This window comes from Leopardus geoffroyi, chromosome A1 (genome assembly GCF_018350155.1).
Source record: "Leopardus geoffroyi isolate Oge1 chromosome A1, O.geoffroyi_Oge1_pat1.0, whole genome shotgun sequence".
NCBI classification, from domain to species: domain Eukaryota; kingdom Metazoa; phylum Chordata; class Mammalia; order Carnivora; family Felidae; genus Leopardus; species Leopardus geoffroyi.
This window is the reverse complement of record NC_059326.1, coordinates 132,817,995-132,842,233: the sequence shown is the minus strand read 5'-3', so window position 1 is coordinate 132,842,233 and position 24,239 is coordinate 132,817,995. Positions and strand designations below refer to the sequence as shown.

The window sequence follows — 24,239 nt, the reverse complement described above, 5'->3', positions numbered from 1 at the left end:
CATCTCCCCAGAGGTGGGAGCAGCTTTCAACCCTGCTGATGGAAGAACTTAACTCTGGTGGGGGGGCTCTCTGTTCCCAAGTCCCCCGTGCTGTGCCTCTCAATGGTGCCACTACGGTGGGCAGACAGTGCTTGGGTTAGGACTGGGTGAGGGTGGCGTGCCAGATCACTACCCACCAGGGTTGGTGCAGGGAGGGCAGGGGGAGCTGGAGCCCCTGCTCAGTCACCCTGGGCAGGTCAGCATCTTCCTGGTCCTCCTTACAAGCACTTGTGACAGTATCCAGATGAGCCATCTACCCTATAGCATTTCCCATTGTGTGGCAACTTCCCTTCCACCACCAAGAGAAAAATAAAACAGAAACAAACGCTGGCCATCCTCCTCCATTTTACTATCCAAAACCCTATTCTTACTTAGTAAACATCACCTTCTCCTCCAGAAAAAGAAAAGAAGGGTGTTCCTTCTACTGTTATAGGCAGGGGGCCCACACTGCACCAGCCATATCTTTACTGATCAACTCACTGCCCACTGTCTGTGGAACCCAGGAAAACCTATGCAAATAGGTCTTCTGACTGTGTGCCCTGTACCCCATCCTTCCTTAGGCAAATAGGCATATCAAATGCTACTTTGATTCTCAAGGCCAAAGCATACAGGCTCACGGGACTTTAGAGCTGAAAAAGACTTCGGAAAGGGGTGCCTAGGTAGCTCAGTCCACTCAGGTCATGATCTCATGGCTCATGAGTTCGAGCCCCGTGTCAGGCTCTGTGCTGACAGCTCAGAGCCTGGAGCCTGCTTCAGATTCCTTGTTTCCCTCTGTCTGTCTCTCTCTCTCTCTCTCTGCCCTCGCTTGCACTCTCTCTCCTTCTCTCAAACATAAATAATAAACATTAAAAAAAAAAAAAGACTGAAAAACAGCCAGTCTAGGTGCTTTAGTTTTTGATGAATTTCAAGGACGTTAAGTGATCTGGCCAAGGGCACAGCTATTAGATATAGAAATCTCCACCATTAAGTCTAGGGATAATTAAGATATCTCACTTTTGTTTGTTTTCAATCACTGCTTTAAGTATTATGAGGGGAGAAGTGAGAAGAGAAAAACAATCTTAGATTAGTCATTCTTGGTAGTTGTTCACAACTTGGATGTAAGGTTTTTGCGGTAAAGGAAGTTGAAATTCATGACTAAAATGAGTAATTTTTAAAAAGTCAATATTTGCTTAACATTCTCCCATCCTCGTGGACATTTAAGAGTTTGCAGAATTCGGCATATACCGAATCAGCTGCGTGGACAGAGTGGTTAAGAACTATAAATGATACAACAAAAGAGCTAGTTGAAAAATAATTTCTGAAAATACAGTCACAAAGTTAGGCATGTATACACACACACATACCCACAGAGTATGTTTTTAATCTGAGCTTTGGAAAATTGGGTCCAATTTGCTTTTGGAAAAGGCCCTATTCTTTGTGACTGAGCCACTCCTAATTCATTGGAATGGTCTTTCTAACCATCTTTTACAGCTTGTATCAAGACTTAACAAGCTTGAGGTTCTGCTGGTGTCCACATGAAGCTGGTGAGATGGAGAAGGCTTAAGATCTGCCTATCACGGTTGGACAGCAAGATGGACCTGGCTACTAAGGTTGACTCCAGAAACCTAGGTAGTTGGGACAGACAGAACTACTGATGCAGCTTCCAAAGGACACAATCATTCAAATTCCAGAAGTAGTGACCATTGGACTTTCAATAAAGCAGGCTGGGCACAGTTACAGGAAATTCAGGAGGTACTTACCACTCATGACTCAGTCTAAAGGGGAAGTAGGGGCAAGGGTTAGAAGGATAGGGAAGGGCTTAAGTCTGGAATAATTTGAGTATAGAGATCAATACAAAGCTGACCTTACCATAGGCTGGGAGAGGGAGGAGACGATAACATAACCATATTGATTCAGAGCTCATCCCTGTAAACGCCCTAACTCCAGTTAAGAACATGAATACCTGAGGGCTAATTAGCCGCAGGCACTATCATTCAGTTGGAAGAACTCACATTTTCAGGACTCCTGTATGCTTTTCTTTTTTTTTTTTTTTTTCAACGTTTATTTATTTTTGGGACAGAGAGAGACAGAGCATGAACGGGGGAGGGGCAGAGAGAGAGGGAGACACAGAATCGGAAACAGGCTCCAGGCTCTGAGCCATCAGCCCAGAGCCCGACGCGGGGCTCGAACTCACGGTTCGCGAGATCGTGACCTGGCTGAAGTCGGACGCTTAACCAACTGCGCCACCCAGGCGCCCCTCCTGTATGCTTTTCATATATCACACACACACACACACACACACACACACACACACACACACAGAGATTTATTGCAAGGAAGTGGCTTATGTGATTGTGGGGGCTAGGTGAGCAAGTCCAGAATCTGCAGGAGAGGCCATCAGGAAAGGCAGGCTGGAAACTCTCAGGAAGGAGTTGACATTTGACTTCACAGACAGTATTTCTTCTTCCTTGGGAAAAACCTCAATTCTGTTCTTAGGCTTTCCACTGATTGGTTCAGTCTCTCCAAGATTATGGAAGATAATCTCCTTTCCTTAAAGTCAAATAGTTGTAGATGTTCATCACATCTACAAAATATCTTTACAGCAACACCCAGATTAGTGTCTGGACAACTACATATTGTATATAGCCCAGTCAAGCTGACAAATAAAGTGACCATTACACCAGTGTGGTATCATTGAGTATCTCAAGTATCTGTAGATGTGGAATCTGAGCCCTTGAGAGGTAATAACTTTATCCTAGAAAATAGGCTATGGGTTTTTTGCATTATACCATCCTTCCCAGAGGGATACAAATGTATTCCACTCACCTATCTGATTAACATTCCTAAGATCTAAAAATGTGGGAGAGATAAAACCAAAAACATATTGCCTGTCTTGAAGATTTGCAAATCTGAAAACAGGTGAGACTGAGCCTTCTGGTGAAGGACTCAGTGGGGTCAGTCGTGGAAACTATGTAGGGCAGAGGTTAGGGGAGGTGGTATAACCTCATAAAAAGAGGAAGGACTTTGGAATCAGACACGCCTGGGTTTGAATTATAGCTTTACTACTTTGCAAATGCTGACTTGAAGCAAAGTGCTACTTTAAAAAAATCCATTTCTTGAGGTATCATTTGCATATGATATAATTTAAATGTATATGTCAAAGACTTTTAATAAATTTATACACGTGTAATCATACACATGATCAAGATATAGAAGTTCCCTGTACTGCTCAGTCATTTGCCCCTCCTCACTAGTCCAAGGCAACCAATGACCTGCTTTTCTATCACTATGTATGAATTCATTCATTTTAAACTAATATTTATTGAGAACTTACTATGTGTCAGGCATAGTTCGGGGCACTGGGATATGGTAGTAAATAAAACAGACAAAAATAGCAATGATGATGTAGACAGAAAAAGAAAGCAAACAAAAATACATTAGGGAAATATGTGTAGATCATGTGGTAATTTCCACAGATGAAAATACAGAAAGTAATTGGGGCACATGCTGCTCTTTTCAGGAAGGTAGCCCGGGATCACATCCCTAGGAAGTTGAGTTATGAGCAAAGAGCTGATCGAAGTAAGGGCACGAGCAATGTGGATATCAGGACAAGAATGGTCTAGGTAGAAAGAACAGCAAGCGCAATGGCCCACTGGTGAGTGTTGCTGGAATGTTGGAGAAACTGCAAAGAACCCAGTGTGGTTGGAGGGGAAGGGGCAGAGACAGAAAGCAGCAAAAGGTAAGAGAAGTAAAGAGGTCCAGGCAGGATCGGGCCCATAGTCCACAGTGAAAACTTTGACTTTTTATCTTAGTGTAATTGGGAGCCATTGCAGGGTTTTGAGCAGAGGATTTGACATATTTAAAGGATCACTCTGGCTGTTGTGTTGGGAACTGACTATAGAGGCCAAGGGCAGAATTAGTGTCATGTGCCTGGTACATAGTAGATGTTCAATAAGTTTCAGCTATTTGGAGGTTATTGATTTCTTAGCGCAAATGAGGCTGTGACCTCTTTTTGTGTGTTTCTTGTTTCTGTAGAGTGCAAATACAAATCCATTCATTTACTCAACAAATACTTGTGAAGCATGCCTATCCGGAGTGCTGGGGAATAAATGTTGAGTTAAAAAAAGATAAGATTGCAAATTCATAGAAACAGAAAGTAGAATGATACTGGGATGGGGGAGGGGAAAATAGAAAGTTGTGCTTAATGTGCACAGAGTTTCACTTTCACAAAATGAAAAAGGTCTGGAAATCGTTTGCACAACGTGAATATACTTTACTGAGCTGTACCCTTGAAACTGGTCAAGATGGTAAATTTTATGTGTTTTTTACCACAATTAAAATTAATTTTTTTTCAAAGTTTATTTATTTGAGAGAGGGAGGGAGAGGATAAGCAGAGGAGGGGCAGAAAGAGAGGGGAGAGAACAATCCCAAACAGTCTTCATGCTATCAGGGCAGAACCTGACATGGGATTCCATAGCATGAACCACGAGATCATGACCTAAGCTGAAATCAACAGTCACATGCTCAACGAAATGAATCACTCAGGAGCCCCTAAAAATTAAAAAAAAAACCATAAGATTTAGGGGTGCCTGAAAGACTTAGTCGGTTGACAGTTCAACTTCGGCTCAGGTCCTGATCTTGTGGTTCGTGAGTTTGAGCCCCGCACCCAGCTGTCTGCTGTCAGCACAGAGCCTGCTTCAGAAACTCTGTCTGCCCCCCTCCACCCCTCCCCTGGTCTCTCTCTCTCTCCCTCTCAAAAATAAACATTAAAATATATATATAAAGAAATGTTAGGAAGGAATAAGTAGCTATGATGAAAACAATAATGGTGATGTACTGTGTCTGAAGGGCTACTTTAAATGAAAAAAATTAAGACCAGTAAACAAAAGAAAGCATGACCGTATTTATGTAAAGATGTATTTAGGTGTCTGTTGCCTGACTAGACAAGCAATATTCTAAACAGTATGAAGTCTTACATCTTTATCCCCTAGGATGTGGAATCAACTATACAGTGAAAAAAATAGAGCCATTTCTTTTTGTCCTACTAAAAATAGATGTGTGCTGTGTACATATGTGTGTATAACTTAGGTATGGATATATGCACATACACACATCATATATGCTTGTGTGCATGTATGTGTATGCATATGTACATGCCACATTAAACAGAGAAGTGTCTGGTTGCTTATCCAGCTTATTTACCATCCAGGTAACAAGATGACTTTCATTTCATTTGTATTCTTTTCTGTATTGTTTTAATTTTTAAAGTAATAGCATGTAACATTTTCCCTAAAACAATAAAGCTATTTTAAAAATGAAAGCCACAACAACTCTACAGGACAGTTCTGGTATACGAGTTGGTAAATATGAAGTGCTTGGAACATGTCTAGAACATAGTAAGTGTTAGTAAGTATTGGCTGTTATTATTCTGCTTGTTACTGTGTCACCTGTTAGGCCCTGCTCTAAGTATTTTACATGTATTTTCTACCTTAACCCTTATAGATACTGTAAATGTTGAGATACAGACAAGTTATGACAAAGATGACACAATTTTTAAGTAATGAGCCCGTATTTTACAGACGAAGGTCCTTTAACTCCTTTAACATAAATGGCTATTTATTTATTATTATTATTTTAATGTTTATTTTTGAGACAGAGAGAGAGCATGAGTGGGTGGGGGGAGGCGGGGGCAGAGAGAAAGGGAGACAGAGAATCAAAGCAAGCTCCAGGCTCTAAGCTGTCAGCACAGAGCCAATGTGGGGCTCAAACCCACAAACCATGAGATCATGACCTGAGCTGAAGTCGGACGCTTACCCGACTGAGCCACCCAGGTGCCCCATAAATGGCTATTTAAAATTCCTCGAACTTGTACTCAAGTAAAAACTCATTGCTGAGGATATTCTCAACCGACAGTATAAATATATAACTGCTTTATATGATTCAAAAGAATGACATATAAATTTTCATGTTTCTGAAGTATCACTTAGATGAGTCAAATAACAACATTCTAAGATATACATAATTTACATAGTGAACTAAAATATGTATCTCAAACTTCATAGTAAAATTATTAATAATAGTACCAGTTTGCCCTTGAATAGTAATTTATAGTTTGCAAAGCACATTCACATACATTGGCTCATCTTGAGCTCCAAAACCACTCATTGGAGTTGTAGGGCAGGCCAGATGTTAATACCATCACTTACAGCTGAGGAAGCTGAATCATATATGTATGCTTCACTTAGAATGCCTTTGGTCACAAGGAACAAAAACCCAATTCCAAATGGTTTAAACAACACAGAGCTATACTGGGTCACTTTCTTGGATGCCCAGATGGACTTCACACTTGACACAATCTAGCTGCACTATTTCTTTATAATTCTCTTGATTCTGTCCCATAAGGGCTGGCTTCATCTTGAGCCTTGTGCAGTTCCAGGTCCCAATGCTACACATGATGATGCCAGAGGAGAACAATGTTTTTTTCTGTAACTTTGTCTTGAAAACTAGGAAACCATCCTCAGAAGTCCTTAGCAAATTTTCCCTCACTTATCATGGGCCCAAAGGAATTCATATGCCCACCCCTGAGTCAATTATTGGCAAAGGCCATGGACTTACCCTTAGATGAATCAAGATACTTGATGAAAATGTGGGCTCTGTTGGGAAGGAAGAAAAGTGGCAATGGTAATGAGCACTGGTTGAGTACTACAGTCGGGGAAGGAGCAGTCAGGAATCAAAGCCACCTCTCTTAGGTTAAGTACTGGGGCCAGGAGTACCAATGAGGTCATGAGAGCAAGACTCAGGCCCTCTAATTTTCATATTTTTCATATAACAACCTCAACTTGATCTTCATTGGATTAGAATGCTCATTTTTGGCTTTGGTGGAGACACCCAAGGGGCATCTTTAAAATATTTGAATGGGGGAATTATCTACGCCTGGATTTTGCAAGATTGAAGTTGGATGGACTGGTAAAAACTTGGTTTTGAAAGCCACCTTTTGATAAACCCCTCAGAAGCATTATACTTGTTTTTTAACTAAAAGTATTTCAAGGAATAAAAAAGAAAGCTTTAAAAAGATTTGTACTGGATTTTTGAAGAAAAAACGATTGCACTTATAGTTGAAAGTATCTCTCCCAGATGCCATTCTTTTTCCCTCACCAGAGGAAATCCTATTCTGGATTTGGTGTCCATTTTCATGTGGATATTTTTGTACTTTTACTACTGTGTATAGATCCAAGATAAATAGTATTGTTTTAAAAATACACACACACACACACACACACACACACACACACACAAACTTTATAAAAATACTAACCTCAACGTATCTTTCTGCAGTGGGATTTTGCGTTTGATATTTTTTTTAAGTGATACCTATAATGATAGATGTAGCTTTAGTTCACTCATTCTAACTGAAATATAGCCTGTTTTTCAAATCTGCCCCAGTGTATCATCTACTCTTCTGTTGGTGGATATTTTCATGGTTTCAACTGTTTCATGATTCCAAACAAAGCTCTTGTGAGCATTCTAGTAGATATCTCATGCTATTCAGAAGAGCTTGTCTGGTACGTATCTTGGAATTTTTGGACATGTTCATCTTCAGCCTTAATACATCTTGTCATATGGCCCCCAATCTGATGGCTGTGACGTGGAATTACACTGTTGGCTTCAGAAGTATAGTAACTTCTTTTTTTCCCTTGTTTCCTATGCATTTGAAACTCTAGTTTCTTAAATTTATCCTATTTTCTTCATTGAAAATTTGTTTTCATTCCTCCATCATGGAAAATTGTAGCGCCTATGATGAGTCTTTTCATTTTGATATGTCTTATTTCAGTTAGCCTGTTTTTTCCTTTGGAAATATATTTTATTATTCATTGGACACCATGAAATGACAATGAAAGAAATAAACACACACATCCAGACACTTGACATTTTCTCTCCAAACTGTTGAGATCAAATCATTTTTCTTGATAATTTCTGGCTCACTTGACTACACAATGTGATCAGAATTTGTGTATTTTCTATGGAGAATGGAATAAATACATCCCTCTTTCTTCTCACTGGAGAAATCCTCAAATCACAAGATTTAAGAATAGCACCGATAACCAATTAGTTTAATTAGTATCTGGCAACTCTGTTTAGCAGAATCTTTGGACGTGCACCTGGCTTATAGAGATGGTGCTACTGAATGATGCCACTTTAGCATCCGAAAGCATTGCTCTATTTTTACACAGTGTCTACCTAAGAGATTCAGCTGAACTTGGATATGCTTACAGCAAGCTCCCTGAAGACTTTCCCTGGGTTTGGGGGAAGAAGTAACGTCAGTAAGTCAAAATTTACACCCTATTGTCCTAGGAAATGCAAAGCCAACCCAATAAACAAACATGAGATCATATTTCTATTTTGGTTGAGGGTAGGGGGAACACTTAATCCTGAGCAGCGTGAGAGAGAGACAAGAGGAAATGAAACACACACTGATTGAGATTGTGCTGTCTTCTCTTGCAGTTTGCAAAACTCAGATGGGAAAGGAATAAGCATTTACTTCTCTCAGTTTCCATGCTTACCTTTTAAGTGTCTCAGCATCAAAGAAACACCTGCCCTGAAACTGTATTTTCTTTACCCAAAGAATCTGGTGTAAGTGAGAATGTTGTATGAAAGGGTGGAGGGGCAGGGTGAGCTGTGTGGGCACAGAGAAGGATTCAAGATAAAAATCAAGATAAAAAGGATAATTTCCAAGACTTGAGAAACATGCTTCTGATGGGGGGAGAGTTGGTTACATTGGCTATAGGTTCCTAGAGAGTTAACCCACACCATTTATCCTTATTGATTAGGCTGTTTAGAAATGTTAGAGATGGTTGTCAAGTTTGCCAAACAGCTCCTTTTATTGCTTCCTCTAGAGTCTCAAGATGACATCTAGATTCTTCTGGCATGCACAGTAAAGGTGAACTCAGGTAACGTTCCATTAAAACAAGACTACAAAAATTGCCATAAATAAGAGGTAATATGGAAGGTTTTAGGAGGTTTTTTTGTAATTTATTTTTAAGTAATATCTGTACCCAGCATAGGGCTCGAACTCACAACGCTGAGATCAAGAGATCAAGCAGGCAACTGAGCTAGCCAGGCACCCCTACCACCAACTGAGCTAGCCAGGCACCCCTACCACCAACTGAGCTAGCCAGGCACCCCTACCACCAACTGAGCTAGCCAGGCACCCCTACCACCAACTGAGCTAGCCAGGCACCCCTAGGAATTTTCTTCTAACTTCATAGCTTTTTATTTTAAATTTTTAAAAAATGTTTATTTTTTAGAGGGGAGGAGGGGCAGAGAGAGAGAGGGAGACACAGAATCTGAAGCAGGCTCCAGACTCTGAGCTGTCAGCACAGAGCCCAACACAGGGCTCAAACTCACAGACCTGAGATCATGACATGAGCCGAAGTCAAACACCTAAATCACTGAGCCACCCAGGCGCCCCCATACCTTTTTATTATTAAAGGCTGGTAAGACCTGAACTTTGTTGGAAGTAATTAGATATTTTCTTATATTACTTTTGAAAAGCAAAGCTTCCCTTACTTATCTTGAATTAAAATAATAATTTGTTAATCAAGTATATCTTGAAGCCACTTTCCTCTCTGAAATATTAGTGTCCCCCTCTCTTTTGAGTCCTGAAATTGTTCACAGCCAGCACTTCCTGCTGTCAGGTTCTTGTCCCTGCATTCTGACACTGACGTTCCAGCAGTTACCTTCTGACAGGCACCTTCAACCAGCCTCCTACGAACCTCTGTCATTATTGTCTCCAGTACCAGAAACCTCTGTGTTCCTAAGTGGCACTTCTGCCTCACCCTCTCCTGGCTATGAGAACCCTTCCAGCTACTGGATCAGTGACCTTAACCTGAGAGCGCCAGTGTGTTCAGGGGGAGAGAAGTGTATCCTGAGCACATGATCCATTTTCTGATGTGATGACTTCATTTCTATTATCCCAGAGGAATGCAACAGGCGTACTGACATTTTGTCTACTAGCAACACAGACAACAGTGTGTTGCTGTACTAACATGCCCAGCTAAATTTGGATACGGTCCTGAGAATTTTATTAGGTAAACGGAGGAACTAATCAGGTCTCTGTAGATGTTAACACAACTCTACACTACCTTTATAAAAGAAGTTGGCTTTAACTAGCAGAAAGTTAAATTAGGATTCAAAACATTAAATAGTGCTTAGTGGATGTTCCACCTTAACCTTGAACTTCAGTAGATAGAGGTCAACCAGGTAGCAGTCTGGCTTTCTGGAACAAGTATTTAATCTTACTTGAAATTTGGATGATAAGTTAGGAAAGAAGCCAAATCTTCGAGAGCTCTTAGGCATTCTGCAGACATTTTTAAAAGGCATTTACTTCTAAGGGTGGTTGAATATAATCTGCCCCTCTTCTAGTCCTTCCAAATCTCTTCTTTAGCATGTAGCCATGACAATATTGACTGTTCTTAAAATGGGATATTGTGAGAAAAGCCCTCCAAGCCTGCACGGCCTCACTAGCTGTTTTCTGCCTCAGACCTCTGTTGTGCTCCTAATGGGATTTGGAGATATTTGCTTAGAATCTTCCATTCATCTAATTAGTCTTTTGGGAGAAAGACAGATGAAAGACAGGGAAGGCAGGAGAGAAAGCAATGCTTCATAGGCCTGGTTAGACCACAGGATGTAGCTTATCTACCAAAGAATGAGCGACATGAAACTCATTACACAGAAGGATTGAGCTCTGTGAATTTGGAGGTTCTGTCTTCATTTACAGAAGTCACCATTCAACTACTCCTATTTCCCTATCCTTAACTACGGTGGAATTTAAAAAGGAAATGCGAAGTTGGGGCTTCAGAAAAATTTCCCTCATCAGGGGCCCCCCAAACAAAGAAACGTACTGGGGTATAAAAGGGATTGATAGATGAAGTCTGAGAAATTTCTCTCTTGCCACCTGATCCCAGTTGGAAATTCACTGGCTAACTGTGCTGCTGACTGAACAAAACAGAGTATAATAGCCTCTGGCTGAAGATTTTATAATTGAAGCTGAGGCAGAGTGGGCCATGTGCGTGTTCAGAACAGTGATTGCATTGTGGATGACAACACAAGTCCCACTTGTCAGTCACACAAATGTTTAAGACTGTAGAAAGGCATCTGATTTGGGACAGGGATGACAAAATGGATCTTTTGGTTTTCCCCACTTAGCCCTGAACACAAAGGACTGATGACTGCTTTGTTCTGGAATAAAGTCTTACATTCCTTATAGGACCTATCCAATCATTAATAGAGAAAGAAAATTCCTGTCTGGAATTACTCCTACTACTTTCTGAAAGAAGCCAACTTTTAGTCTCATCACCCAGTGGGGGAAAGCAGTATGAACCAGGTTTTTTTTTTGTTTTTTCACTAATCATCACTTTTCCTTATTCATTTTTAGTGACTGCCTCAATGTTAAACAACTGTACTAAACTGTATTAAGACACATAGCTCTAATTTGATAATACCTGGCAATACTTAAAATGCCTCTTCCCGTTGAACCAGGAACTACACTTCTAAGAATTTGTTTACTAAACTGACAGATGTGGAAAACTATATATTTGGAAAGATAATCTTGGCAGCATTGTTTGTAATGTCCAAAGAGTGAAAATGACCTAAAAGCTCACTGACAACAAATTGATTAAATAAATTATAGTATATTTACACAGGGAAATGGGATAGAAGCTTAAAGTCCAGTTCCAGTCCTCATGAAACTTGGAACTTTGAAGTTTTTTAGTCTTTCATTGATCTGCTTAATTAATTGCTATCCTTAGTAAGGGAAGTTGTAAATAACGGGCAGTAAAGGAATCAAGAGTTGGGTGCTTTTTCCTCAGCTCTCATTAGTAGCAATGGAAAACTAACACTGATGGGAGAAGGAAGTAAGGAATCTTGACGAATTCTGGACCATCTCTAAATAGCTTGATGGGTCATCTTAACAGCCTATTTTCAGATTTATAGGATGTACCAATGCCTTTTGGGTGTATCATACTTATCAGGTTAAGAGGAGTCCCGTGTGAGTCCTCTAAGGGCTAGGGGTTTATAACCATTTGATCACAATGCATAGATAGGGTTAAAGGGAATATTTTCACCTCTTTCTGGTTAAGTCCTTTAATCACAGGGCCTGAGAAACTCCTGGATATAAGACAGATGGAAGGGCACCATTTAGTCCCACTGCTGACAGGCTGAAAAAAGAGAAAATCAACCATTTTGTTAGAAATGTCTGTGGTGGCAGGTGGCATGGTAATCATAAAATTTGGTGACACAAAAGTCAAATTGTACAATGGAGTCAACCATTGTCAGGAAAAACAAGAAGGCTTTTTAAACATACCTTTCTTCTTTAATTTATCTCCACTTATTTCCTTTTCTCACTATATTTAAGCAATATGAGCTCAGGAGTTTTTGTCATTTTTTGTATCCGCAATGCCTAACACAGTGCCTGATACATAATGGGCACTTTACAGTCCTCAAAATGAATTAAAAAACAACAGTTTGAAAGCAAATTGTTTAAGATTGTTCTTAAATTTTTCTGATTAATGCTAAGGATACTTTTCCCAGAAAAAATACACATATCCATGTACGTAAAAACTTAAATATATTTTCTGGACAACCATGGGCATCTACTTTCACTCTTCTTTTCATAGATTTTCTAGGGAGCCAGAGATTGTAGATTAAGAAATTCCTACGTTTAGAGTACATAATCACAGAGAAAAGTGGAGGAATCTTCAGAAATATTTTCCATTCTCCAATTTTTCTTTTACAAAATGCATGTTTCTTTCATCTAATTCATAGAGAAACTCTTTCAGTCCCTAAGGATAAGGGCCTCTTCATGTAGAAAGTGTAAAAAAATTTTACGTATGTAGATTCATATCATCTACATAGATAAATCCATCCTTATAGCAGAAGGTAATTTCAAAGAAGATATGTTTATTTAACATACACTTAGGGACTATTCACCATGAGTCAAGGGACTGTAGAGGACAGGGGCTATGGGGCTATAAACAATGACTCAGAAATCACAATATGGTGGAGAACATGTATAATAAACTGGGTACTTGAGTTTGATTTTGGCGTCTGTGTATGTTTGATGAAGATAGTGATGGGTGGAACGGGCAGAGAACAACTATAAATTCTGTAAAGGAAGAAAATGCAACTGCAAGAATCCCTAGCTTTACTATGGTCATACACAACTGACCTCTCATCCCGTTACCAGATTATCCATAAGGAGTCTGATAATGACCTCTGGATAAGCACTGACTAATTACGGAAGAGGAATAAGGCAATATACACTATAAATGCTTAAATCAGATATCTGCGGTATGGGCAGCTGCAATCATCTACATACCATTTGTAAGATCCAGTGTGTAAACGTTTCTTTCACCCGAGTGATGTTTTTCTGGTGAAGATTATACATTTGTTGCATCTTAAACTTTGGGGAGACTTCAAAGCTGATCTGGCATGAAAGTCTACTCAAAGGAGCAATGCCTGCTGTAACACTCCTGGTAGCCACAAGCTTTGCTTTGATCTTCATTAACAGCAGCAGAATATATTTCAGTCAACAATAATTATTAGAAACAACTTCCTCATGTTGAATTAAAACCTCTTTGTATTTTCCAACCATTTTTCTAAGCTTTGGCTTCTGGAGATGTAGAATAACCTATCCTCTCTGCCATACCTTAAGTATTTGAATACAGCTTTCATTTGTATTGCTGAATTCATCTTCAGGAAGGCTGAAATTCCCTTTCGTCAATGTATTCCTCTCGAGAAGTCATCACCTGCCTGTCCCTACTCTTTCAAACACTGTAATACTTGGTCAAAATCTGCTTAAAATGTGACACCTAGAACAGAACACGATATTCTAGCTGTGAATCATCTTAGCACATCTGGGTCCAGAGGATTTCTTTTGATCTGGACACAACCTTCCATCAACACACTCTTACAGGCTTTCATTCTTACCTTCTGTACCCCTCCCAGGTGTGCTATACTGTGTAGGCTTATATTGGAATTTGGTCAAATAAAACTGTCATGTCTTTTTTTTTTTTTTATTAAAAAAAATTTTTTTTAATGTTTATTTTTGAGAGAGACAGAGACAGAATGTGAGTGGGTTAGGGGTAGAGAGAAGGAGACATAGAATCCGAAACAGGTTCCAGGCTCTGAGCTGTCAGCACAGAGCCCGATGCAGGGCTCGAACCCACGAGCTGTGAGATCATGACCTCAGCTGAAGTTGCATGCTCAACCAACTGAGCCACCTAGGTGCCCCAAACTGTCATGTCTTTTTTTTTCTGAGTACCATCAAGTCAGGTTTCCCCTCTGTTTACCTTGGCAAAGGAATGTGTCTAATTTTGTCTTAAATTTGCCTCGGCATGGAAATAATTTTAAATCTTAATGATAACATTTTCAACGACTGCAGTTCTGCTATCTGTAAATTTGATAATACCTTCTATGGAATTTCTTGTGTCTTCATCCAAAGGATTGGAAATTTTCTTTGGTTTGGTGTGAATCATTATTCAGCTCTCTTAGGCTGTTTCAATAGCTAGGAATCCACCTCGCTAACAATAATCTATCTGAGCCACAAAGATTTCAATAGAGATGCCAGGTTTCTTGCCAGATTCAGTGAATACGGTACCTTAAAATCAGTCTAAGCCATACAGTTTCTCCAACAACAGATGTTAGGGACATTCTGTCATCACAGTAAAATTTTAGGTGAGCCTCCAAGCTTCATGAAGTAAGCAGCCAGAATGGATGCCAGGTCATGTGAGCAGAAATGAGAGCCTGTGTCATATTCACCATTTACCTTTTCTTGTACATACACAGTGGTCCAGATGCACGGGATCTATATTTTATTAGGAAAGACTACAAGGTAAATTCAACCAAATAAAAGCTCAAGAATCACTCACTGGAGAGGGATGTATGAGGGGTTCTGTTCACTGGCCCAGTTTTTCAAGATTTTTTTCAGACAAAATCTCCATGTATAGCATTATTGTGGGTGTGTTAGAAAAGGCTACACTGATCTAGTATTCAGATTTTATAACCTTTACCTTTTGCCCTGATACAGTTGGGACTAGATGAATCACTTAGGTGGCTCTGTTTCCGGTGCAAGTTTCTGAAAAAGACAATTGAAAAAGTAAATGTTGCACATTGACTGGTTTTCAAAGAAAATGAAAGCATGTCTTTTTTTTTTTTTTCCCTTTTATTCCCACCAAACTCTTGTAAGAGAAGGCATATTCAATTTTGAAGGGCTATCCAATTTCAGATGGGAGATCTGTAACTATAATAATGTTGCATTGAGAGAAGAAGGAAGCCTTGGTCACTGCATCTATTTAGGTGATATATGGTTTCTCTTTTTACACTTTTAGGGGCTCAGTTAACCACCTCTAAGCCTAATTTGGGGGATTAGTGTTTTAATCCAATTCCCTCAGAGCATGGAAAATTCTTCCTGTGCATGAATGCAAAGGAAAAAATGAATAATGGTCATAAACAAACCAGCTGATCCACCAAAGAGACAGGATTGTTATACACATTAATTCATATACAAAGGCTAAAGGCAAAATGGGAAATAAATCATCTCCTATTACTTAAGGAAAGTACAAGCATAAAATCATATCATTTAAAAATTAAAAAAAATATTTTCTCTATTTTGGCCTCGTACACAATGCAGTTTGTCAAGTCTATAGAGCTACAGATATCCACCTTTCATCATATTAATTTTAGAAAAGCAAGATTTTCACATAAATAGCTCAGGTGGTAACTCTTCAAGATCACTTTTAGTTATTCATTTAGGTAACATGTAGCATTTGCACTAAAGGGAAAAAAAAGTCTGTATTAGGTGGCAAAACATCATGGCTTTTCTTTCTCTTGTCTGTAGTAACCCGAAACAGACCTAAATATCTTGGGTCAATAATCAAGACAGACCTTATTATATGTTGCTCAGCTCACAAACCTGAAGTGTAGCTTGGCTAATTACAATTTTTATAGTTATCCACCATTGAGAACCTTACCAACACTCTATACTCTGATATGAAAAAAAAAAAAAAAAAAAAAAAGGGAAGAGAAAAAAAAAGGTAGATAAATGGCCACATTCAAAAAGTCTTTTAAAAATTAGTTCTGGGGCGCCTGGGTGGCTCAGTCTGTTGGGCGTCCGACTTCGGCTCAGGTCATGATCTCACAGTCCGTGAGTTTGAGCCCCGCGTCGGGCTCTGTGCTGACAGCTCAGAGCCTGGAGCCTGCTTCGCAGTCTGTGTCTCCCTCTCTCTCTGCTCCTCCCCTGCTCATGCTCTGTCTCTCTCTGTCTCAAAAATAAATAAAAACATTTAAAAAAATTAAAAAAAAAAGGAAAAAAAATTAGTTCTTAGTTTTTAATTATTGTAAAGAGTAAGTATTTAAATTTGTTGCCGTGCTTTGGTAGATTTTAAATATCATATATGGACTCTAAATAAAAAGAACATCATAGCACTTTTGTTTTCTTAGGCATTTCAGCTTAAACATTAAAGTATGAAAGAAATGTGAGTTCATTCTTATGGATAATAATGCAACTTTATTGTGTGCAACCTGTTTCACACCAAGTATTAGTTTTTCCATGTGAAGTAAGTTGAGATTGAAAATGATAAAGTTATTGTTAAGGAGACACAGAGAAAGGCAATAGAAAATGCTGAAAAAAGTTTTTGTCTGAAACTGGAAAACAGAACAGTCTGGAAGAAAAAAAAAAAGATATGAGAAGAGTACCACAGGTTACTAACACCAAAAAAACAACTTTGTGGGAGAGAAGGGCCAGGCGATTATCTCAGAAGGGAGGGTTGGATTTCATGTGCATTTTTAACGTATTTGCTTGGCAATAATAATCCCGGAATTTTCTTCTGCGTTGTTAGAGCTCTTAACCTTTCCCACTGTCTATAATTTTATTATGCAGCATAATATATATGTTTTTATTTAGCGCAAAGTCCATCTGTCTAATTTTGTCCCTCACCAGCAAAGTCATACCTCAGATACACAGCGGGAACCAACTGGAAGACCTATCAGAGTATATGTGAAGTTTGGATTTTTTAATTAAAAATTTTTTATTATCCTATTTTGGTTTCCTTACTGAGTAGACTCCTAGGGAAAAATAAGTCCTGTGAGTTTACTGGTCTGCTTTAGAAGTACAATTTAGACTCACAGAAATGAAAGTTAAAGAGAGATCCAAAGTTTCGCTTAAAATAAAAATCACCAGACAAGATAGGCTATGAAATCCTCCTCCCTGTGGTTGAGGACACGTAACACTTTGGAGCAGCTGTTCTCAAACACTTCTGTCCAGAACCCACTCCTCTTCTGGAGTTTCTGAACTCTTTCTGCTCCACACCACCTTCAGCTCTCTTCCCTAAACTGCCATTGGTGATATGTATATCTGTCACTTTGGGTGAGATGGTAATAAAGGAGGCAAAGTCCGTACCACTTATCAGAAACACGAGAAGAGAAACATATCCTTGGACTTGTTTTAGTGTTCTAATTGGCAAATATGCCAAAGGACTGACAACCTTGTATGCTGTGGTGGAAACGAACCTCTGATGCAAGATCTACAATCCTCTAACGCAACATACAAAAGCAATATACATAGGCCAGTTCAGTTGAAACTCTTACTTTTTTTGGTACTCTGTGACAGGACTTTAGAAAAGATAAATCCCAATGGTGGAACATAATTTAAGTGCGGCAGAAAAGTAGAAATAATGAGGCCTGAAATCCAAAGATAAACGCATTATTGAGGCATATTCCCCTGGCCCTTAGGTATGTGGACAAAGAGGTCACGCGTTACTGTGAGACAGAGGGTCAAAGGTGACACAGGGCTCCAAGAAAATATTTACCAGAGAAATGTGATGATTCATTTATCAGTCCAGAAATACCAAGTACAAAACTTCAAGATATAAAGAAGGATCAAATTATATAATGTATATGATTCAATTTAAAAATTCTTAGCCCTCTTACATTATGTTATCTAGATTACAATAGTAAAAAATCAAATTACATTCATATGAAACTTGTATAAAAAGAAATCAAATCCATTGTTATGAAATTTTATAGTACAATTATTTTCTGATGGGTCTTTTCTTAGGTCATGGTATTTATAATTCCATTTACATCTGTGACATTTTTCAAAGTGAAAAACAAAAGACAGTCAATAGAAATCTAAACTTTCATTTGCAAAACTCCATTCAGTTTCCGGGATAGTAACACATGGTGATGTCGACTTGTCCTCCAGACATGGACTGCTACCAAAGATCCCCAGTTTATGGAGCATGCAGGCCTCTACTCATTAGGAACGCTTTTTGGTTTGGCTCACGTTTCAAGAAATTCTGCAGCATGTCCATGCCGTCCAGAGATCCCCCAGGTTTCAGGATTAGGTTTCTGTATTTCATTCCAACCTAATAAAATAAAACATCACACCTAATAATTCATTGTTAAAGCAATTTCCCAAATCTCTAGATGCAAAAGAAAAAGGAGGAAGGGTGAAGAAAAAGGGACTTTACTTTGTCTGGATGTTCTCTTTTGCCTTAACTACAACTCTATAGAGCTGTACTTATTTATTTTGGTAGCTATGAGAGCTGAAGCTTAAACCTCCAGTCTTCTACGTTCCCCTTTATTACTGTCTTATCTCCTTAGAGTTTCAACGGTGAGCAAACAAACAAAAAATAGCCAATGGAATGTATAACAGATTCCTATTTAGTAGCCCATCTCAAATGCTATTTCAAAAGAGTTAGCAAACCAAGTGTTCAAGAAGGCCACAAATAGGGGATTTGTGTACCTAGAACCAGTGGCATCACCACTGCCAAAATGGCTTCTGCTATGTTTTTACAAGGGGTTTATAAAAAATGCCTCATCCTTATGGATGGCGGTAGGACAACAGCACATGTCCCAGGTGTAGGTTAAGTTATTTCTGTGGGCTCAGAGCTAGGAATAAGGACCTTTGTAAAGTTTTCCTTGGGGATGAGGTCTGCAACCTTAAAACACAATGTAGTTACTCTGCCTTTATTTACATAAATGTAGCAGCAAGTAAAGTGAAGGAAAACGACTGAAAATCAGTATCAGTGTCATTCATTATTTTCACTTCCTTTTCATCATCCTTTTAGGGATACAAAGCAAGACAATTCAGTGAAGAAAAATTCCAAATATACATATAAATAGTTCACAGAGTAACACTTTTAAATTTATATCCATTAAATCATTTGATCAATATGACTAATAGTCTTTTTGACAAGAATAGCTAGAGAATTTTCAGAGACAAAAGTAACTTTTGACTTGTAACAATAATTCTCTTTGGTACAACCATCAGAGATAAGTCTAGTCAAATTGTTAATAAACGAAAACATGCATGAATGAAATTTACCAAGTTAGATACAAAACTATTTTATTCCCTATAGCGTCATAAAATAAAAATTTTGGGGTTTATCTTTTTGTTATTAACAGAAATCATCTGCAGTTTATTAATCCTGACAGGTTAACATCAAACTTCCTAGTCTGGGCCCTGATTAGGAGTAAATAATTAGTCAGTTACCTTCTTGTAAAGTCTAGGGCAGCACAGTCCAACAGGAATATAATATAAGAAACATAAATAACTTAAAATTTTCTAGTAATCACGTTTTAGAAGGTAAAAAAAGTCAAAATGGTGAAACTAATTTTAATAAGATATTTTAACCATATATCTACGTTACTTCAGCATATGTCAATATAAAAATTACTGAGATTTACTTTCTGTGGTAAGTCATCAAAATCTCGTGTGTGTTTTTCACTTTTCCAGCACAATTTTTTAGTTATGCTAGCCACATTTCAGGTGCTTGACAGCCACAGGGAGCTACCACAGTGGACAGGGGTAGGGCCTAGAACACAATGTGATCTTTAGAAGGGCTTACTGGACAATATTCTAGTATGACAATGAAAAGGCATGTAGTAATCTTGTTGCCTTATCTACAAGTTTTAGATAAATTTTCCTAAAGAGGGTAGGCCTGTAATCACTGATATTCGAATTCCTGAAAACTCTGGTAATGAAGACTTAGAGCTAGATTTAATGTTCTTTGGGGGGGTGGGGGATGATGTGTAGTTTTTTGCTTGGTCTGTAGCAATCCATTACTGCTAGGCTAGCAATTGGGAACCTAAAATGTGAGTGATGGCTGATCCTGCCATAGACATTATTATTCTAAGAAGTAGCAGCTTAGAGCTCTGGAGCGCAAACACAGTCTACCTCCCTTTTCTTTCTTTCATTGCCCCAAATGCCTACATTTGACCAGTGTTAAATCAGTAGGGGGAAGGGTAGGATGGGGAAGAAAGACGGTGCTCTCCTGGATCTTCACCCCTTTCCCTAAGAAGCCACCATAAAAATAGGGAGAACTGGGGCTCCTGGGTGGCTCAGTCGGTTAAGTGACTGACTCTTGATTTTGGCTCAGGTCATGATCTCATGGATGTGCAATCATCCTGCATCGGGCAGCTCCATACCCAGCACGGGGCCTGCTTGGAATTCATTCTCATTCTCATTCTCAATCTTTCTGTCAATTTCCCTCTCTGTCTCTGTCTCTCTCTCTCTCTCTCTCCTCCCTCCATACCTCCCTCCCTCTGACCCTCCCCTGCCTGTGCTCTCTCTCTCTAAAAAAATAAACAGACATTTAAAAGAATCTCCCACAATGTGGCTACCTGACAAAATAGTCTCATTTTGTACAGAGAACTGCAGTTCTAGCCAGCAAAGAGATGCAGGTACTTGAGGAGTTGCATGGTGCTGTGAAGAGGCAGCTCAGGGCTCCTCTGACCAGTAAGGTCATCGGGGAGCCGGGGAGGGGGGGCGGTGCAGCTCAACACAGCTCCAGTCCTGTCCCGCTTACAGCTCCAAACAAGTTGATTCAATTTCCTGAATTACAGAGCAATGGTCTTTTAATAGTTTCATTTCCTTCACAATGAAGTTTGGAGAAGAGTTTAAGAGTCATTTTGGTAATAGGATCTTGCTTTTCTTACAAAAAAAAAAAGTTAAGTGAATTTTTGTGTTTTAGGAAGGTACCGGCTCTCTGGGTGAGAGAACACTGTCTGGGAGACATATGCCACAGGTGGAAGGAGTCTTTGCCATAAGTTGTTCTAGTCTGTTTACATAATAAAGAAACTTGAACTGTAAGGAAGGCAGAAAGACAAGTTCTTTTTTAAAATTTTTTTTTTTTTCAACGTTTATTTATTTTTGGGACAGAGAGAGACAGAGCATGAACGGGGGAGGGGCAGAGAGAGAGGGAGACACAGAATCGGAAACAGGCTCCAGGCTCTGAGCCATCAGCCCAGAGCCCGACGCGGGGCTCGAACTCACGGACCGCGAGATCGTGACCTGGCTGAAGTCGGACGCTTAACCGACTGCGCCACCCAGGCGCCCCAGAAAGACAAGTTCTAAGACAACCAGTGAAATTTTTTTATGCTAGAAGAATCCTTCAGGAGGATCTGCACATAGTAAGAGCTTCTATTAACTAGTCTATGAAGGCAAATCAGCATCAGTCACCTGTGTGGGTTTTAAAATTTTTTGGTTTTTTTTTTTTTTTTTTTTTACTTATTTGTTTAGAGAGCCAGGGAGGGACAGAGAGAGAGAGAGAGAGACAGAGAGAGAGAGAGAGAGAGAGAGAGAGAGAGAGAGAGAGAGAGAGAATGAGCAGGGGAGGAGCAGAGAGAGCGGGAGACAGAGAATCCTAAGCAGGCTCCCCACTGTCAGCATAGAGCCTGCTGGCAGGACCTGAACCCATGAAGTGTGAGATCATGACCTGAGCCAAAATCAAGAGTTGGACGCTTAACCAACTGAACCACCCAGGCACCCCACCTGTGTGGTTTTTAATCCTGGAAGATTAGAGTGTATCTTTTGGCAACTGTGCAAGTCCTCTCTAACAGTGATGTTTCCTAAAGCAAGGTCAGGAGTCTTGGAGTCAGGCCCAGGTTTGAATCTTGGCTTAACCCTCAGCTCTGTGACCACAGGCCTTGGTTTCTTTTCCTGTAAAATAGGAACATAACTCCCTCACCTAGTTTATGGGGATTTGGGGATGATTTCAGGACACTGCCCTGTCCCTAGTATAACACATGGCACCCAGGGCCACTCAGTAACCCTCTGTGGTCATCCATTCCTCCTCTCATTTCTGTCCCTCTCACACTGGCCCTCCGTTCAGTGTCTCATGTACACAGCAGGGACACAGATGCATTCCTGGTTTGGAGTCTCCTTAAAATTAGTTCTGTTTCCTAATAAAACTAAAAAAAAAAAAATACAAGAGACTTCATCTCCATTATTAATAAGAAATAGACTACCTCGTTCAGTAGGAATATTAGGGAGGTGAGACAAGGCACTCATCTAAGAATACATACTCTTTATTTGAGGTAATATTTTAAGAGCAATCATAATGGCCTGAACGAAGGATGCCACCATCTGTAAGTAACGAGAATATGTCTCCTGCTGGGTCTGGCATTTCTGAGGCAGCACATGCAAACTCCCACTGTCTTCCAATCCTCCCTCCTTCCTACTGTGACTGACTCTGGGGAGGAGAGCCAGTTGTCTCCTTCCTACACTGAGTAACAGGCATCAGGGAAAAGAGCATCCATCCAACGATAGGTGATGATGATCAGGCACCCAACAGGCTCCCTAGCCAGCTTTAAAAGTGGATGCTGAAACCTTTCACAGCCCATCTGTAAACTCCTTCCCAACAGCACACTCTTTGTGGGGATATCGTGGGTGGAAAAAGAATACCTTGGACAACAACAAAGAAAAAGGGAGAGAGTGAAAGAGTGGTGCTGGTAGTCAGGGAGATGGAAATGAGAACAGCGGGTCGGAATCTGCTTGATTAGAAGAGGCCTTCTGGAAACTGTGAGCAAAGTTTCAATTTGTGAGGATAGAAGGAAAGATCTATATTTATGGGGAGGGAGATCAGAAAAAAAGAAAAAAAGAAAAAAAAAAGAAGAGTAGTCTGGCTATTAATATGTAATGGGGGAAGGGGAAATAGATGGGGACAACTACCGTAATTAAATGTAACAGTTTTGAAGTAGAGGACACACAAAAATGAATAAAACAGCTACAATTACAAGGACTTTATCATCTAGGAGGTAAAAAAAAAAAGACAATGTACAAAGCAGATTATTAGGGTTCTAAGAGAAATACAGAGAAAGGCTGTAAGAACACAAAGGAAGAAAAAGTGCTTCCAGTTGGTTGGGATTCAAGACTTGGAAAGTCTGGTCTTGTAAATATGCAAGAAGTTAAGTTGGAAATCAATCCCATTTCTTTCCTTTGTCCCTTAAATCAGGCAAAATCTAAGTCTGTCAAGAAAGGCTGAAGTGTAAGAAAAATCAGCTTTGTGGTGGTAGGTCAAGAGAGCCGAAGCAGAAGTTAATCCATTTGTAAGGACCTTCAGAAGGAATTTCATATTCTCCCTTAGCAACACATTGTAGCAGGAATTGGGCTTAGAATTCTGAGTGGAGAGCACTGGAATAGTTAGCTTTAGAGTACAAATTCTCTGTGAAGTAATTCTTTTTCATGTTAACCCAAAGTTTGTCATGTTTCTGTGTCTGCTATTGCATGTAAAGATCTAGCTACTTCCTTATGGCATTACAGATTAAAATATAATAGTTGCATTTGACTGTCTTGATTTTCTTGGTATTCCATTCTGCAGTGATACTCAGTTTTATTTTTTCTTCATTGAAGGAAAAACAAAGGTTAGCAATTTCTCTAAATGCAACAGAGGAGGGAGATAATTCTAGCTTAATAATATAATTGTCTTTGAATCCACCAAGTCTATTACCTCTTAGGAAATTTTCCCACAATGAACTTGCCTTATAAAAAGAAATGGCCCTAGTTAAAATGCCGCCATTTTCTTCAACCCTATGATTAGCTGCTGGATTTTGAAACTACATTTGGTGACGCTGGATATCTTCTTTAAAGAGCTCCTAGAGCTTGCTGGAAAAGTATTATTCCCAAGCAGCTCCCTTCCATAGTTATTTAAGAAATCAGCTGGAGAAGGAAAACATATGTCTGATAATGAGAATTCTCTATATTCTACTAGAAACAAAGATTTTAGGATATGTTTAATGAACAAATTAAATAATGAAGATAGTCTAACTATTTATAATGAAGAAAAGAGAAAATCACAAATAAAACCAGAAGTAGCAAACTGTGGCTATTATAGGTAATTGGCCAATTCTAACACTTGGATAGAGGCCCTCAAAATAGAATG

General features: G+C 39.4%; 1 protein-coding gene across 1 annotated transcript in view; it reads right to left on the bottom strand.

Moving 5' to 3' along the window:
• Positions 1–16,562: 16,562 nt before the first annotated feature.
• NLN (neurolysin) overlaps positions 16,563–24,239 on the bottom strand; it is a 102,188-nt gene continuing 94,511 nt past the window's right edge. Inside the window, exon 13 of the mRNA XM_045494617.1 lies at positions 16,563–18,440. Coding sequence (XP_045350573.1) covers positions 18,306–18,440 — 135 coding nt within the window. The 3' untranslated portion in view covers positions 16,563–18,305. The remainder of the gene's footprint in view (positions 18,441–24,239) is intronic.